This window comes from Microcaecilia unicolor, chromosome 6, assembly GCF_901765095.1.
Source record: "Microcaecilia unicolor chromosome 6, aMicUni1.1, whole genome shotgun sequence".
NCBI classification, from domain to species: Eukaryota; Metazoa; Chordata; class Amphibia; order Gymnophiona; family Siphonopidae; genus Microcaecilia; species Microcaecilia unicolor.
In genome coordinates this window covers 112,286,372-112,301,487 of record NC_044036.1, presented here as the reverse complement: position 1 = coordinate 112,301,487, position 15,116 = coordinate 112,286,372, and the positions used below count along the sequence as shown (strand labels likewise).

The 15,116-nt window shown below is 48.1% G+C and overlaps 1 protein-coding gene across 2 annotated transcripts in view; it reads left to right on the top strand.

The window, feature by feature from the left end:
* Positions 1–15,116, top strand: part of DDR2 (discoidin domain receptor tyrosine kinase 2) — a 169,114-nt gene that overhangs the window by 130,304 nt on the left and 23,694 nt on the right. For both annotated transcript variants that reach the window (XM_030206964.1, XM_030206965.1), the window contains exon 13: positions 4,108–4,235. In XM_030206964.1, the coding sequence (XP_030062824.1) occupies positions 4,108–4,235 (128 nt within the window). The remainder of the gene's footprint in view (positions 1–4,107; positions 4,236–15,116) is intronic.

Genomic DNA, 15,116 nt, shown 5'->3' with positions numbered 1-15,116 from the left:
CCGTGGAGAGGCGAGGCACAGCGCCTTGCACCTGCCTGTAAAAGAAGCGTGGATCGTCATCGGGCCTTCCCTCACGCCGTCTGTCTTGCCCTCCGCTGACACAACTTCCTATTTCCGCAAGAGCGGGACAGACAGCGTGAGGGAACAAGGCCCGATGACGATCCACGCTTCTTTTACAGGGAGGCGCTGCGCCTCGCCTCTCCACAGCTTCCGAAATTTCTTTAAAGGTAGGGTGCGGGAGCTGGTTGGAGGGAGCTGAGGAGAGTAGGCACTGGACTGGGTCTGGGGGTGGTGTCATCGTGCTGCACCCGGGGGGGGGGTGCATTGGCGAACCACCCCGGGTGGCAGCCCTCCTTGCTACACCAGTGCTAGCGATTCCCACGTGGCAAACGAGAAGAAGCCCATTCAATTTCTATGGGCTTCCTCTCATTTGCCACACCAGAATCTCGAAATTCAGCACTTATCTGGCTATTACAATTGCATTTTATGCAGTCCTGTTTATGTGGTTATCTTAACTGGTTAAGTGCCAATTCCACCCCTGGAAAGCCCCGAAATAGCCTGTTTCGGCTTGAGCACTAATTGGGCATTGTTGGTGGAACTTTCCAGTTAAGTGCCACTGAAAATGCCTGGTTAGCCCCAGACAGGATTTGAATATCAGGTCCCACATTCTGATTAGCCTGTGCTAACCAGATAATACAGTGTTAACGCGGGAGTACCTAGTGCTTCCTATGGTAAGTCTCCTTTGTTAACTCCAGCAGGTAGTGTACATGCTAAAATGTGCTGTGTTGAATCTGGGCTTAGCGTACAGGAAAATCCCAATTTAAAACATGCTAAGCCCAGATTCTAGCCTGCTTTAGTGAAAGGGCCCTTTAATATTACTGCTAACTAGGTAACTCCCAGCTCCACCCCCAGACTGGCCCAGCACTGCTTGGATAGCCATGGGGTGGTCACTGGTAATTTTCATTGGTATTATCCAGATAATGCTGCTGAAAATTCATGGCTGGGTCCAGTGAATGCACTTATTGCTTGGGGGAGGGGAGAGGGGGAACCTGGATAAATGTAGATGAATATTGACCTCAATATTAACTTTGATTTACTTGATGAAGATCCATCCTCATATCTTGGTTTAGATCTGGCTTTCTTAAGCCCCACTGCAAAGCATTCTGGGACTTTTCATTTTAGTAAGGATGTACCTAAAATGAACTTTTTTGTTTCATAAATAATTTTAGAAATAAAAGTAAATAAAATAACAAGTCTAAAATATATCTAGTGATACCTGTTTACTGAATATGTATTTGACTAGCTTTCAAGAGCTAAACCCCCTTCCCCAGATAGGACAGAATGAGCAAAAGATGACACTACTAGAATATAAAATCTTTTCAGATTACTTTACTGCTCCAAAAGCTTTTGGTGTGGGATTTGTGGAAACAGTCAAAAATTTGGGAGATTTTTAAATGGTTTTTGTTTGGGTTTTTTTTAACCAAAAAGAGAACAGAAAGTTTTCACAAAAAATAATGCAGAGTTAACAGCCAATGGTAACATGTTTCTACAAATTAAGATGAAAATGCAATACCTTAAAAAAATAAATTTACAAGAACAGAAACTCCCAGAGGCCTGTATTAATAAGATTTGCCCAGCAAATTTCAGGAGGTATCCAAACCAACCTTAAGTTTTGAATTTCTTGCTAGGCAGTTAATTCTGGACAGAATTGGGGGCTGGTAAGGGATGCGGTTACACTTTAACCAGAGAGTGCTCATATTCAGTGTTATCTGTTTAAAGTTATCTGTTTATGTCTGGTCAGGAAACCATCTGTCAAAGATAAGATAATTTATTTGGCTAATTTTAACCAAATATTGTTTTTGATCATATTGACCTGCTTTCTCACTTTTGTTGCTTTTTTTTTTGGCTTTTGTTTTTAGTAAGAATTTTGTCACATGTGTGTGATAAACAAAAAAGCTGTCACACTCGGCATATAGGATTGAGTCAACTTATAAAGAGAGTCATATGGCCAAAACAATAGTGAGATATGATATTTATCCATTCTGTTCAGCATTCTTCTAAGTTACTAAGGAGTCCTTTTACTAAAGCTCATTGCGTGCTAACGGACATTAGCAGACCCTAAATTCTGGGTGTCCTATTCTGTACCTGTGAGCAATGTGACACTTAGCACACGCTAATGTCCATTAACGGGCACTAAGCTTTAGTAAAAGGGCCCCTGAGACTTTTGCTGCAAATCTTGCCCTCCAAAGTAAAATTAATAGGAATGACGATACCAAAGGAAATATCTTAGCAGGTGCTGTTAAGTTGGTAAGTGCTGGCAAACATGTTATTCTGCAGCATTAATCGCATAGGAGGAGATTCTATATATGGTGCCTAAAAAATCAGTGCTGAAATCAATGCCGACTAAGCACATTCTATAATTGCTTAATACGCTTAATTGATATTTCAGCGCCTAAATCTGCGCGCATCCATTTACACCAACTAAAACATGGTATAAATCCCGGCACACAGATTTGGACACACTGGGCCATATTCTATAACTAGGTGCCTAAATTTCAGAATGCCCAAGAAATACCCATTTCCCCGACTATAACTAGAGGAGTGTGGTAGCCGTGTTAGTCCACTCTTAAGGTTATCAATAGAAATCAAACAAAATAAAACATGGAAAAGAAAATAAGATGATACCTTTTTTATTGGACATAACTTAATACATTTCTTGATTAGCTTTCGAAGGTTGCCCTTCTTCGTCAGATCGGAAATAAGCAAATGTGCTAGCTGACAGTGTATATAAGTGAAAACATTCAAGCATTACTATGACAGTCTGACAGGGTTCCTAGCCCATTATAAACTATAAAGCTGTATGTCTCTGTTGATCACCCCACCCCTCACCTATCCACACCCATCCTGTTAGAATATCAATGATATGCTTTGATGTCCCCATGCATACCTCCGACCCACCCCCATCCTCCCACCCTGTCAGACTATCATAGTAATGCTTGAATGTTATCACGTATATACACTGTCAGCTAGCACATTTGCTTATTTCCGATCTGACGAAGAAGGGCAACCTTCGAAAGCTAATCAAGAAATGTATTAAGTTATGTCCAATAAAAAAGGTATCATCTTATTTTCTTTTCCATGTTTTATTTTGTTTGATTTCTATTGATAACCCGACTATAACCACACCACTTTTTGCCTTCGCACGTTAGAAGTTTGGCGCACATCATTGCAGAATACGCTTAGCAAGTTGTGCACCTAAATTCTAATCAGTGCCAATTAGTGCTCATTATTGCTTAAGTGCTGATATCAGCGCTCATTAGCTTGCTAAGACAATTAAGTTACGCATGGTGTTATAGAGTCCGTGCTGATTTCAGCGGCTAAATCTAAGTACACTATATAGAATCCGGGGGATAGTGTCACTGACCGCCTCAGCACCAGAGCTGTGGAGTCGGAAGCAATTTTGGGTAGAGTTGGAGTCGGTAAAAATGTACCAACTCCGCCTCCAGGTTCAAAATAAAAACAACATTAAAATATATGGCAAATGTATCATTTTACTGCTAACTGGATAGCTATCCACATAAAGTTAAGACAGCAAAAATGCTGTCCTAACTTTATGCACTTAGTGGACCTTTAACAAACGCACACCAGCGTTTTTAACCCGCACTAAAAATGAGCGTGCGCTAAAAGCTAGAGACACCCATATATTCCTATGGGCATCTCTAGCATGTATTGCGCAATAATCATCATTAGCGCATGCTAAAAATGCTACTGCACCTTTGTAAAAGACACCCCCCCCCCACACACACACACACAGAGCTATCTGTTTAGCACTTTCAATATCACTGCTAACTGTATGGAATTGCCATTCAACACTGATTCCGGAATATTCAGTGCCTGCCTTATTCAGATGCCAGTGCTGAATATTTGGTCTATTTTTTACCTGTGGTGGCTGGTGTTTAAAAAAAAAAATAAAACACTGATTGATTTGGGCTGATTATCAACCCCATAACTGTCAATCTATTGTAAGAAGATTTTTGCATAACGCTAATTTTGTCCATCTTTCATTGAGCACTGTGCACTAAAAAGACTGCCTTGATCCCTCTCTAGGTTCACCTTTGTGAAGTGGAAGGGATAGAAGAGTTTCTGGGCAATAACTTTGTACTAGACATCGGTATCAATCAACCTGCCTTGGTGGCTGTGAAAATGCTGCGAGCTGATGCCAACAAAACTGCCAGGTCTGTGCCCCAAATTTCATCCCATTTACAAGCAGTGGACAAACTCTCTGCCATGGCTTGTATCAGAAAGGCTAGAGCACCACTCGAAGCGGTGCATAGTTCGTAAGCAGAGATGCTGCCTGGCATGCTGAGATACTGCTTGACATGATACTGGCAGACAGGCCTGATCTGAAGTGTGGAAGAGAGAATGGAGTACCTACCTAACTTGGTACATGGCAGAGAGGCTGCGATTCAACCTGGCGTAACACATGGCAAACAAGCAAGGATACTCACCAACCTGGTATACTGCTCAATGAGGTGCCTGGCAATCAGGTTGAGCCAGTGTTTGTTTTCAGTTAATTTATTTCCAATTGATATTCTGGCTCATCAGTGGATTACAATAGATATTCATTCTCGTCCTATTCCATTATCCCCCTCATTCTATAACAGGCCACTTAAATTTACCTGCATTTTGTGCATTTAACCTGTATAAATGCCACCATTGTGTCTAATCGCTATTCTATAATTATACATTCAAATGACATAGTGTATAATTGTTAAAGGTGGAATTCACAAGGGTGGCATTCACGGGGGCATAGGTAACTGATGTTTACATGGACAGCTTACAGATTATTGTATGTGTTCCTGTCTCATTTAGGTGTGAACATTTATGCGAGCCATGGACCTGTCGTAAACGTTCTCGTCTACATTTTGGCATGCTGATTCTGGGTTTACACTAGTATTCTATAAGGACACTTGAATGCCTAAGGGGCTAATTTTCAAAGCACTTAGACTCACAAAGTTCCAAAGGTTACTATTTATTTATTTATTCATGGCTTGATATACCACCTAAACTGACATGCAGATCAAAGTGGTTTACAAATTCAAAAATTAAAAGCAAGAAAAGAACTGCAGTGTCCAATAGGAAAGCAAATTTAATAACTATTTGGTTATAGGCTCCTGATCTGTTGATACAATAGGAAAGCAAACCATTCATTCAAGAGCACAGTAGAATATAGCAAACTGCTAAGCCTGCATCCTCTTCCTCAAGGCACCAGTGTCCAAATCGAATTGCCTTATTCACTAGAGATGCCTGCCTGAATAACCATGCTTTCAAAATCACCTTGAATGTCTTAATATTGAGTTCACCACGTAATGACAAGGGACATAGAATTCCACAATTGTGGAGCCATAAGGAAGAAGGCGCTGTGATGTGTGCTTTCCATTTGAACCACTATGTAACTTTGTAAGTCTAAGGGGCCGATGCACAAAGCTTACCGGGCTTGCAATGTTTGCTTTAGACCGGTTGTAGCCAGTCTAAAGCAAATGTTATTTAGCGTCTAAAGCAAAAGGGGTTCTATGTCCCTTTTACCGTTCGCCGTAGCAGCTACTGATAACCCTATGCAAATGTATTACAACAAGCTCATTAGTATTAAAATGAGTATTCCGTGCGATGCACAGAAAAGAGCACCTACCTTTAACATGTTAGATTTTCCAGCAGGTCAGGAGTTTCAGAGGGCCCCTCCTCATCTATGCTGGCAACTCCAGGGCTGACCCCCCTGTCCAGTTCCCTTTTCCCTTCAGCCTCTGCTTCCCAATCAGCCCCCACCCTGGTACAGGGATCCCTCCCCTCCTGGTGCTCTGCTGACCTTTATTTCTCCTGGTTCCCTTTGTCCATCGCAAGGATCCCACAATTCGACATGTCCAGTGCCTTCGACATGGTCAATCATGGAATACTATTACATATACTAGAATGCTTTGGAATAGGAGGTACAGTTCTCAAATGGTTCAGAGGATTCCTAACCACAAGATCATACCAAGTAACAACGAACACGGAAATATCAGCCCCATGGACACCTGAATGTGGAGTCCCCCAAGGATCCCCCCTCTCACCAACCCTCTTTAACCTAATGATGATACCTTTAGCCAAATTACTAGCCAATCAAAACCCTTACATATATGCAGACGATGTCACGATTTATTTCTCCGAGGACAAGCAGGCTGCTTGTTCTCACGACTGGGTGACGTCCGCGGCAGCCCCCACCAACCGGAAGAAGCTTCGCGGGCGGTCCGCACGCAGGGCACGCCCACCGCGCATGCGCGGCCGTCTTCCCGCCCGTGCGCGACCGTTCCCGCCAGTCCTTTCTTTTCCGCGCCTGGAGAGAGTCATGCGACTGCCGCTCTCTCTTAGTCAGCCCCGGAAAACCGTCGTGTTCTTCGCGAATTTGTTTAATTTTTTCTTTTGTTTCTGTTGCCGCGCGCTCCAGTTTTCTTTTTCCTAAAAAAAAAAAAAAGAGAGCACGCGCTTTATTTTCCCTCGTTTTCTAGCGAGGGCGTCGCGTTGCGGCCTTGTGGCCGTGCGGTCGATTATTTTTCGAGGTGTGATTTACCGCCACCATCGACAACTTTAACTTCGCCGACGCGATTTTTCCGTCGATGTCCTCGAAGGTCCCGAGTGGATTTAAGAAGTGTGGTCGGTGCGGCCGGCCGATCTCGCAGACCGACACCCACGCTTGGTGCCTCCAGTGCCTCGGGCCGGAGCACAATATCAAGTCGTGTTCTTTGTGTCTTGGTCTCCGGAAACGGACTCAGGTTGCGAGGCAAGATCTGCGGGACCGTCTTTTTGGAACTTGTGCCGGCCCCTCGACGTCGACCTCGACGGCATCGGTATCGACGGCCGGTTCTTCGGTACCGGTATCGAGGCCCGAGAAATCGGCACAGGTCCCGTCGGGCCGCCGGTCCTCCGGTGAGGGTAGGGGTGAGAGGCCGCGTGGGCAATCGGCCCTGGTCACTCCCTCGGCCCATGGCCCTCGGGACCGAACCCTGTCTGACCCGGTTCCTCGAGACCGAGGGGGATCGACCTCCTCCTCCTCCTCCATTCCATCTGGCACCGATGACGGGCACCGCAAGAAATCCAAGAAGCACCGTCATCGGTCGCCTTCGATGCACCCGGCGCTCGGTACCGGCGAGGAGTCGACGCCGAAGCGTCCGCGTCGAGAGGAGAGATCCCCTTCGGTAGTGGAGGTACCGACGCGTCAGGGTCCCAGCACTTCGGTGCAGTCTCCTGGACCCGAGCAGCTTCCGGCACCGACACCTCTACTGGCCCCCCCGCCTTTCCCGGCAGCGGGCCTGGACAAGTGCCTCCGAGCCATCCTTCCGGGGATCCTGGAAGGGCTGATGCGCCAGGCTGTGCCGGCGCCGGGGGTGCTTGCACCCTCGGCACCGTTGACTGTGGCGCCGGCGAGCTCTAGCCCGGTGCCGAGGCCGTCGACACCGCCGCCGCTTGCGGCGCCGGTGGAGTCCCCGTCGATGGAGGGAGCTTCGTCCCTGCCAGCGCGGGAGTCCACCGCTCGACGACACCGAGGCCTCGGTGCCTCGACGTCGAGCCGGGCCCGGTTAAGGACTCAGCTACATGAGCTTATGTCCGATACCGAGGAAGAGGCCTCGTGGGGGGAAGAGGAAGACCCCAGATATTTCTCCTCAGAGGAGTCTGCGGGTCTTCCCTCGGACCCCACGCCTTCACCAGAGAGGAAGCTCTCGCCTCCTGAGAGCCTCTCCTTTGCCTCCTTTGTAAGTGATATGTCTATTTGCATTCCCTTCCCCGTGGTCTCTGTGGATGAGCCGAGGGCTGAGATGCTCGAGGTCCTCGACTATCCATCACCACCTAGAGAGTCCTCCACGGTGCCGTTGCACAATGTCCTCAAAGAGACACTGCTTCGGAACTGGATGAGACCACTATCTAATCCCATCATTCCCAAGAAAGCAGAGTCCCAGTACAGAATCCACTCGGACCCAGAGTTAATGCGGCCCCAATTGCCCCATGACTCGGCGGTCGTGGATTCTGCTCTCAAGAGGGCACGGAGTTCGAGAGATACCGCCTCGGCGCCCCTGGGGCGGGAGTCTCGCAATCTGGACTCGTTTGGGAGGAAGGCCTACCAATCCTCCATGCTCGTGACCCGCATCCAGTCGTACCAGCTCTATACGAGCATCCACATGCGGAACAATGTGAAGCAACTGGCGGACCTGGTCGATAAGCTCCCGCCGGAGCAGTCCAGGCCTTATCAGGAGGTGGTCAGGCAGCTGAAGGCGTGCAGAAAATTCCTGTCCAGGGGTATCTACGACACCTGTGACGTGGCATCTCGTGCTGCGGCCCAAGGTATAGTGATGCGCAGGCTCTCATGGCTGCGTGCCTCTGACCTGGACAACCGCACCCAGCAGAGACTGGCCGACGTCCCTTGCCGGGGGGATAATATTTTTGGTGAGAAGGTTGAGCAGCTGGTGGACCAACTGCATCAGCGGGAAACCGCCCTCGACAAGCTCTCCCACCGGGCGCCTTCAGCATCCACCTCAGCAGGTGGACGTTTTTCCCAGGCCCGGCAGGCTGTGCCCTATTCTTTTGCAAAGCGTAGGTACACCCAGCCGGCCCGAAGGCCTCGTCAGGCACAGGGACAGCCCCAGCGCGCTCGTTCTCGTCAACAGCGTGCGCCTAAGCAGCCCCCTGCGCCTCCACAGCAAAAGCCGGGGACGGGCTTTTGACTGGATCCACGGGAACATAGCCGCCCTCAAAGTGTCCGTACCGGACGATCTGCCGGTCGGAGGGAGGTTAAAATTTTTTCACCAAAGGTGGCCTCTCATAACCTCCGACCAGTGGGTTCTCCAAATAGTGCGGTGCGGATACGCCCTGAATTTGGCCTCCCTGCCACCAAATTGTCCTCCGGGAGCTCAATCCTTCAGCTCCCATCACAAGCAGGTACTTGCAGAGGAACTCTCCGCCATTCTCAGCGCCAATGCGGTCGAGCCCGTACCACCCGGGCAAGAAGGGCAGGGATTCTATTCCTGGTACTTCCTTGTGGAAAAGAAAACAGGGGGGATGCGTCCCATCCTAGACCTGAGAGGACTGAACAAATTCCTGGTCAAAGAAAAGTTCAAGATGCTTTCCTTGGGCACCCTTCTGCCAATGATTCAGAAAAACGATTGGCTATGTTCCCTGGATTTAAAGGACGCATACACTCACATCCCGATACTGCCAGCTCACAGACAGTATCTCAGATTCCGCCTGGGCGCACGGCACTTTCAGTATTGTGTGCTGCCCTTTGGGCTCGCCTCTGCTCCACGAGTGTTTACAAAGTGCCTCGTGGTGGTAGCGGCGTATCTACGCAAGCTGGGAGTGCACGTGTTCCCATATCTCGACGATTGGCTGGTCAAGAGCACCTCGGAGGCAGGAGCCCTCCGGTCTATGCAGTGCACTATTCAACTTCTGGAGCTGCTGGGGTTTGTGATAAATTACCCAAAGTCCCATCTCCAGCCAACACAGTCTCTGGAATTCATAGGAGCTCTGCTGAATACCCAGACGGCTCGGGCCTTCCTTCCCGAAGCGAGGGCCAACAACCTCCTGTCCCTGGCTTTGCAGAGCAGAGCGTCTCAGCAGGTCACAGCTCGGCAGATGTTGAGACTTCTGGGTCATATGGCCTCCACAGTTCATGTGACTCCCATGGCTCGTCTTCACATGAGATCTGCTCAATGGACCCTAGCTTCCCAGTGGTTTCAGGCCACCGGGAATCTAGAAGATGTCATCCGCCTCTCCACCAGCTGCCGCACTTCACTGCTCTGGTGGACCATCCGGACCAATTTGACCCTGGGACGTCCATTCCAAATTCCGCAGCCCAAGAAAGTGCTGACGACGGATGCATCTCGCCTGGGGTGGGGAGCTCATGTCGATGGGCTTCACACCCAGGGTCTGTGGTCCCTCCAGGAAAAGGATCTGCAGATCAACCTCCTGGAGCTCCGAGCGATCTGGAACGCACTGAAGGCTTTCAGAGATCGGCTGTCCTACCAAATTATCCAAATTCGGACAGACAATCAGGTTGCAATGTATTACACCAACAAGCAGGGGGGCACCGGATCTCGCCCCTTGTGTCAGGAAGCCGTCGGGATGTGGCGTTGGGCTTGCCAGTTCGGCATGCTCCTCCAAGCCACATACCTGGCAGGTGTAAACAACAGTCTGGCCGACAGACTGAGCAGAGTCATGCAACCGCACGAGTGGTCGCTTCATTCCAGAGTGGTACGCAAGATCTTCCGAGAGTGGGGCACCCCCTCGGTGGACCTTTTCGCCTCTCAGACCAACCACAAGCTGCCTCTGTTCTGTTCCAGACTACAGGCACACGGCAGGCTAGCGTCGGATGCCTTTCTCCTCCATTGGGGGACCGGCCTCCTGTATGCTTATCCTCCCATACCTTTGGTGAGGAAGACCTTACTGAAGCTCAAGCAAGACCACGGCACCATGATTCTGATAGCGCCCTTTTGGCCCCGTCAGATCTGGTTCCCTCTTCTTCTGGAGTTGTCCTCAGAAGAACCGTGGAGATTGGAGTGTTTTCCGACTCTCATCTCGCAGAACGACGGAGCGTTGCTGCACCCCAACCTTCAGTCCCTGGCTCTCACGGCCTGGATGTTGAGGGCGTAGACTTCACTGCGTTGGGTCTGTCTGAGGGTGTCTCCCGTGTCTTGCTTGCCTCTAGGAAGGATTCCACTAAAGAGTTACTTTTTCAAGTGGAGGAGGTTTGTCGGTTGGTGTGAGAGCAAGGCCCTAGAACCTCGTTCTTGCCCTGCACAGAACCTGCTTGAATACCTTCTGCACTTATCAGAGTCTGGCCTCAAGACCAACTCAGTAAGGAATCACCTTAGTGCGATTAGTGCTTACCATTATCGTGTGGAAGGTAAAGCCATCTCTGGAGAGCCTTTAGTCGTCCGATTCATGAGAGGCTTGCTTTTGTCAAAGCCCCCTATCAAGCCTCCTACAGTGTCATGGGATCTCAACGTCGTCCTCACCCAGCTGATGAAACCTCCTTTTGAGCCACTGAATACCTGCCATCTGAAGTACTTGACCTGGAAGGTCATTTTCTTGGTGGCAGTTACTTCAGCTCGTAGGGTCAGTGAGCTTCAAGCCCTGGTAGCTCATGCTCCATATACCAAATTTCATCACAACAGAGTAGTGCTCCGTACCCACCCAAAGTTCCTGCCGAAGGTGGTGTCGGAGTTTCATCTTAACCAGTCAATTGTCTTGCCAACATTCTTCCCAGGCCGCATACCCGCCCTGCTGAACGTCAGTTGCACACATTGGACTGCAAGAGAGCATTGGCCTTCTACTTGGAGCGGACACAGCCCCACAGACAGTCCGCCCAATTGTTTGTTTCTTTCGACCCTAACAGGCTAGGGGTCGCTGTCGGGAAACGCACCATCTCCAATTGGCTAGCAGATTGCATTTCCTTCACTTACGCCCAGGCTGGGCTGGCTCTTGAGGGTCATGTCACGGCTCATAGTGTTAGAGCCATGGCAGCGTCAGTGGCCCACTTGAAGTCAGCCACTATTGAAGAGATCTGCAAGGCTGCGACGTGGTCATCTGTCCACACATTCACATCACATTACTGCCTCCAGCAGGATACCCAACGCGACAGTCGGTTCGGGCAGTCGGTGCTGCAGAATCTGTTTGGGGTTTAAATCCAACTCCACCCTCCAGGACCCGAATTTATTCTGGTCAGGTTGCACTCTCAGTTAGTTGTTCTTCGTAGGTCAATTTCTGTTATGCCCTCGCCGTTGCGAGGTTCCATTGACCTGGGTTCTTGTTTTGAGTGAGCCTGTGAGCTAGGGATACCCCAGTCGTGAGAACAAGCAGCCTGCTTGTCCTCGGAGAAAGTGAATGATACATACCTGTAGCAGGTGTTCTCCGAGGACAGCAGGCTGATTGTTCTCACCTACCCTCCCTCCTCCCCTTTGGAGTTGCATTTCATCTTTTGCTTGTCATTCAACTGGCGGGAACGGTCGCGCACGGGCAGGAAGACGGCCGCGCATGCGCGGTGGGCGTGCCCTGCGTGCGGACCGCCCGCGAAGCTTCTTCCGGTTGGTGGGGGCTGCCGCGGATGTCACCCAGTCGTGAGAACAATCAGCCTGCTGTCCTCGGAGAACACCTGCTACAGGTATGTATCATTCACTATCCCGTTTAAAACACGATCTAAATGAAATCGCCAACGAGATCAACCAAAGCCTCCAATCATGCACTCCTGGGCGGACGCATTCCAGCTAAAACTTAACGCAGAAAAAAACACAATGTCTTGTACTCACCTCACAACATAATACAAACACCTTCACCACCATAACCACACCATACTGTTCTCTTCCCATCTCACAAAATCTGAAAATTCTCTGAGTTACCATCGATCGAAACCTCACACTCGAGGCCCACGTGAAGAATACGACGAAAAAGATGTTCCACTCCATGTGGAAACTCGAGTAAAACCTTTCTTCCCGAGATACATCTTCCGTACCCTGGTACAGTCAATGGTACTGAGTCATCTGGACTACTGCAACGCACTGTACGCTGGATGTAAAGAACAGAGTATCAAAAAACTCCAAACAGCCCAAAATACTGCTGCCAGACTCATATTCGGAAAAACTAAATATGAAAGTGCCAAACCCCTAAGAGAGAAACTTCACTGGCTCCCACTGAAGGAACGCATCGCGTTCAAGATCTGCACGATTGTACACAAAATCATCCACGCAGACGCCCCAACCTACCTGCTAAACCTCGTGGACCTGCCTCCTAGAAATGCCAAAAGATCATCCCGCAAATGTCTAAATCTACACTTCCCCAGCTGTAAAGGATTAAAATACAAGCTGATGCATGCAACATGAGCACGCAGTTGTGGAATGCATTACCCATTACCTTGAAAACTATTGACGACATAACCAACTTTCGTAAATCTCTGAAGACACATCTCTTCAACAAGGCCTACAAAGAAAACCCTTAACCTTATTAAATCACCTCGCTAACACACCCAGTTATGAAAGTCTACTTTCTATACCTATCCGCCTAAATCTTTTCTTCTTTCCCTCATTTAATAGTTTTACATCACTAACTGTATCTGACATCCTGGAACGACAAAGCCATAACAGTACTCTGTAAGCCACATTGAGCCTGCAAATAGGTGGGAAAATGTGGGATACAAATGCAATAAATAAATAAATGCACGCCTGCAGCTACAGGGGGCACATGGGAAATTACTATTGTCTCTACTTCTGACCATATCCTTCTTTTCCCTTGCAGAATTTCCGTGCATCTCATTTCCATACCATCCCCTTTGTGCATTAGTCACTGTTTGCGAATCAGTAAGTTCACCTGTGACTGTCATATGTAAAGGTGATCTTTGTGCATCGACCAGTAAGTGGTTTGAAAATACTCCTCTAAGTGTCCTTATAGAATAGGCTCACTAGCCACATTATAGAATTAACTTCTATATGACTGTGATAGCGTGGCTTGCGACTGACTGAAGGACCTCACACAAAAGTGGCACACACATGCACAGGTTGCAGGTAGAAAGTGAAAATACTTTTATTTATATACATACAAAGAGAATAATCAGACCTGGTTCCTCACAGGATTGGTACTTCCAATAAAGTCTCTCTCAAACACAGTCCCAGTTCCAGTAGCCTGCCTCTGGCTTGGGTACACTCTTCAAAATACAATAACTTTATCATAACCACATTTCCGATAGCCAAAGGATGATGATTAGCCTACTCTGGCAGTCTTCATACAACCCTGGAATCATATACTTAAGACTTCTTATCACACAGGAATGCAAGGGTCTGAGCTTGGACCACTCCTCTTCCCTGGAACTCCCCTCAGATACTGCAGCCAAACCAGAACTCCTTGGGAGCATCCTTGCTCTGGGCTTCTCCTGGAGACCTCTGCCCTCAGGGCCTCCCTGATGCATTGTGCTCTAGGGCTTTTAACCACCTCCCAGCCTGAGCCTTGTCCAAGGAGGTTTGATTGAGAATAGAAGACGGCATGAGGTCAAATAGTTGAAGCCACTTAGGTTAGTCTGGGTTTCCCCTTCCCTGCGCAGCCATCATTCTGTGTATACTCAAAACAAAGCAAACCTATGATCTTCCACATCCATGTTGTCGTTCTTTATTGCTGGTAACATTTTTTATTTAATCTCACTTATATTTTCAAATATGCCAGTTTGTGTAGCATATGGATGTACACAGAGGAAATATAATAACGGAATAACTTTTCATAGGTAGACTTTAATATACTGTTTCAGAGACTGTGGACTGTTTACTTTCTTAGTAAGTTAACTGCTCTACAATATGACAGACTGGGGCCCTTCTGCCGTTGCTGGTCATCCTTTGAGCATTGAGTTGGTGCTCAATGTAGAGAGTAGGCTAGGGACCCAGGGGCCCTTTTACTAAGCCACGTAGGTGCCAACGCGCACCCAATGCATGCCAAGTTAGAACTACCGCACGGCTGCCACTTGGCCCAGGCAGTAATTTCATTTTTTTACGCGCATCCACTACATGCGCCAGAAAAAAAATATTTATTTTCTGACGTGCAGCACTAACCAGGCGGTAATCAGCATTATACGTGCATTGACGATTACCGCCTGGTTAACGCATGAGACCTTACTGCTAAGTGAATGGGTGGTGGTAAGGTCTCAGGCCCAAAATGGACGCGTGCCAATTTTCATTTTGCCGCCTTTTTTTTACAGGCGCACTGAAAAGTGGATCTGCGTGCATCCAAAGCACGCGCCTACGGTAGTGCAGGTCATTTTTCAGCGCACCTTAGTAAAAAGGACCCTCCTAGTGTTTTATCTATAGGCAAAGTTTTCTGTTCTATTGTTGATTTTTGGCATCTGTGGGGAAAAACTGTATGGGCATATCTATCTTGTAAATCTTTGGGGGAGGGGTGGGGATTGTGAATTTATTTTGTATTGGCTCGATGTTTATTTATTAAATAACATTCATTATGAAAACCAAGAGATGAAAAAAACAAACCCATTTTTAATACATCCAGTCTTTGGAAATATGTATCCAATTTTCTGCTTTCACTTGGATATTGTGCTGTTTTCC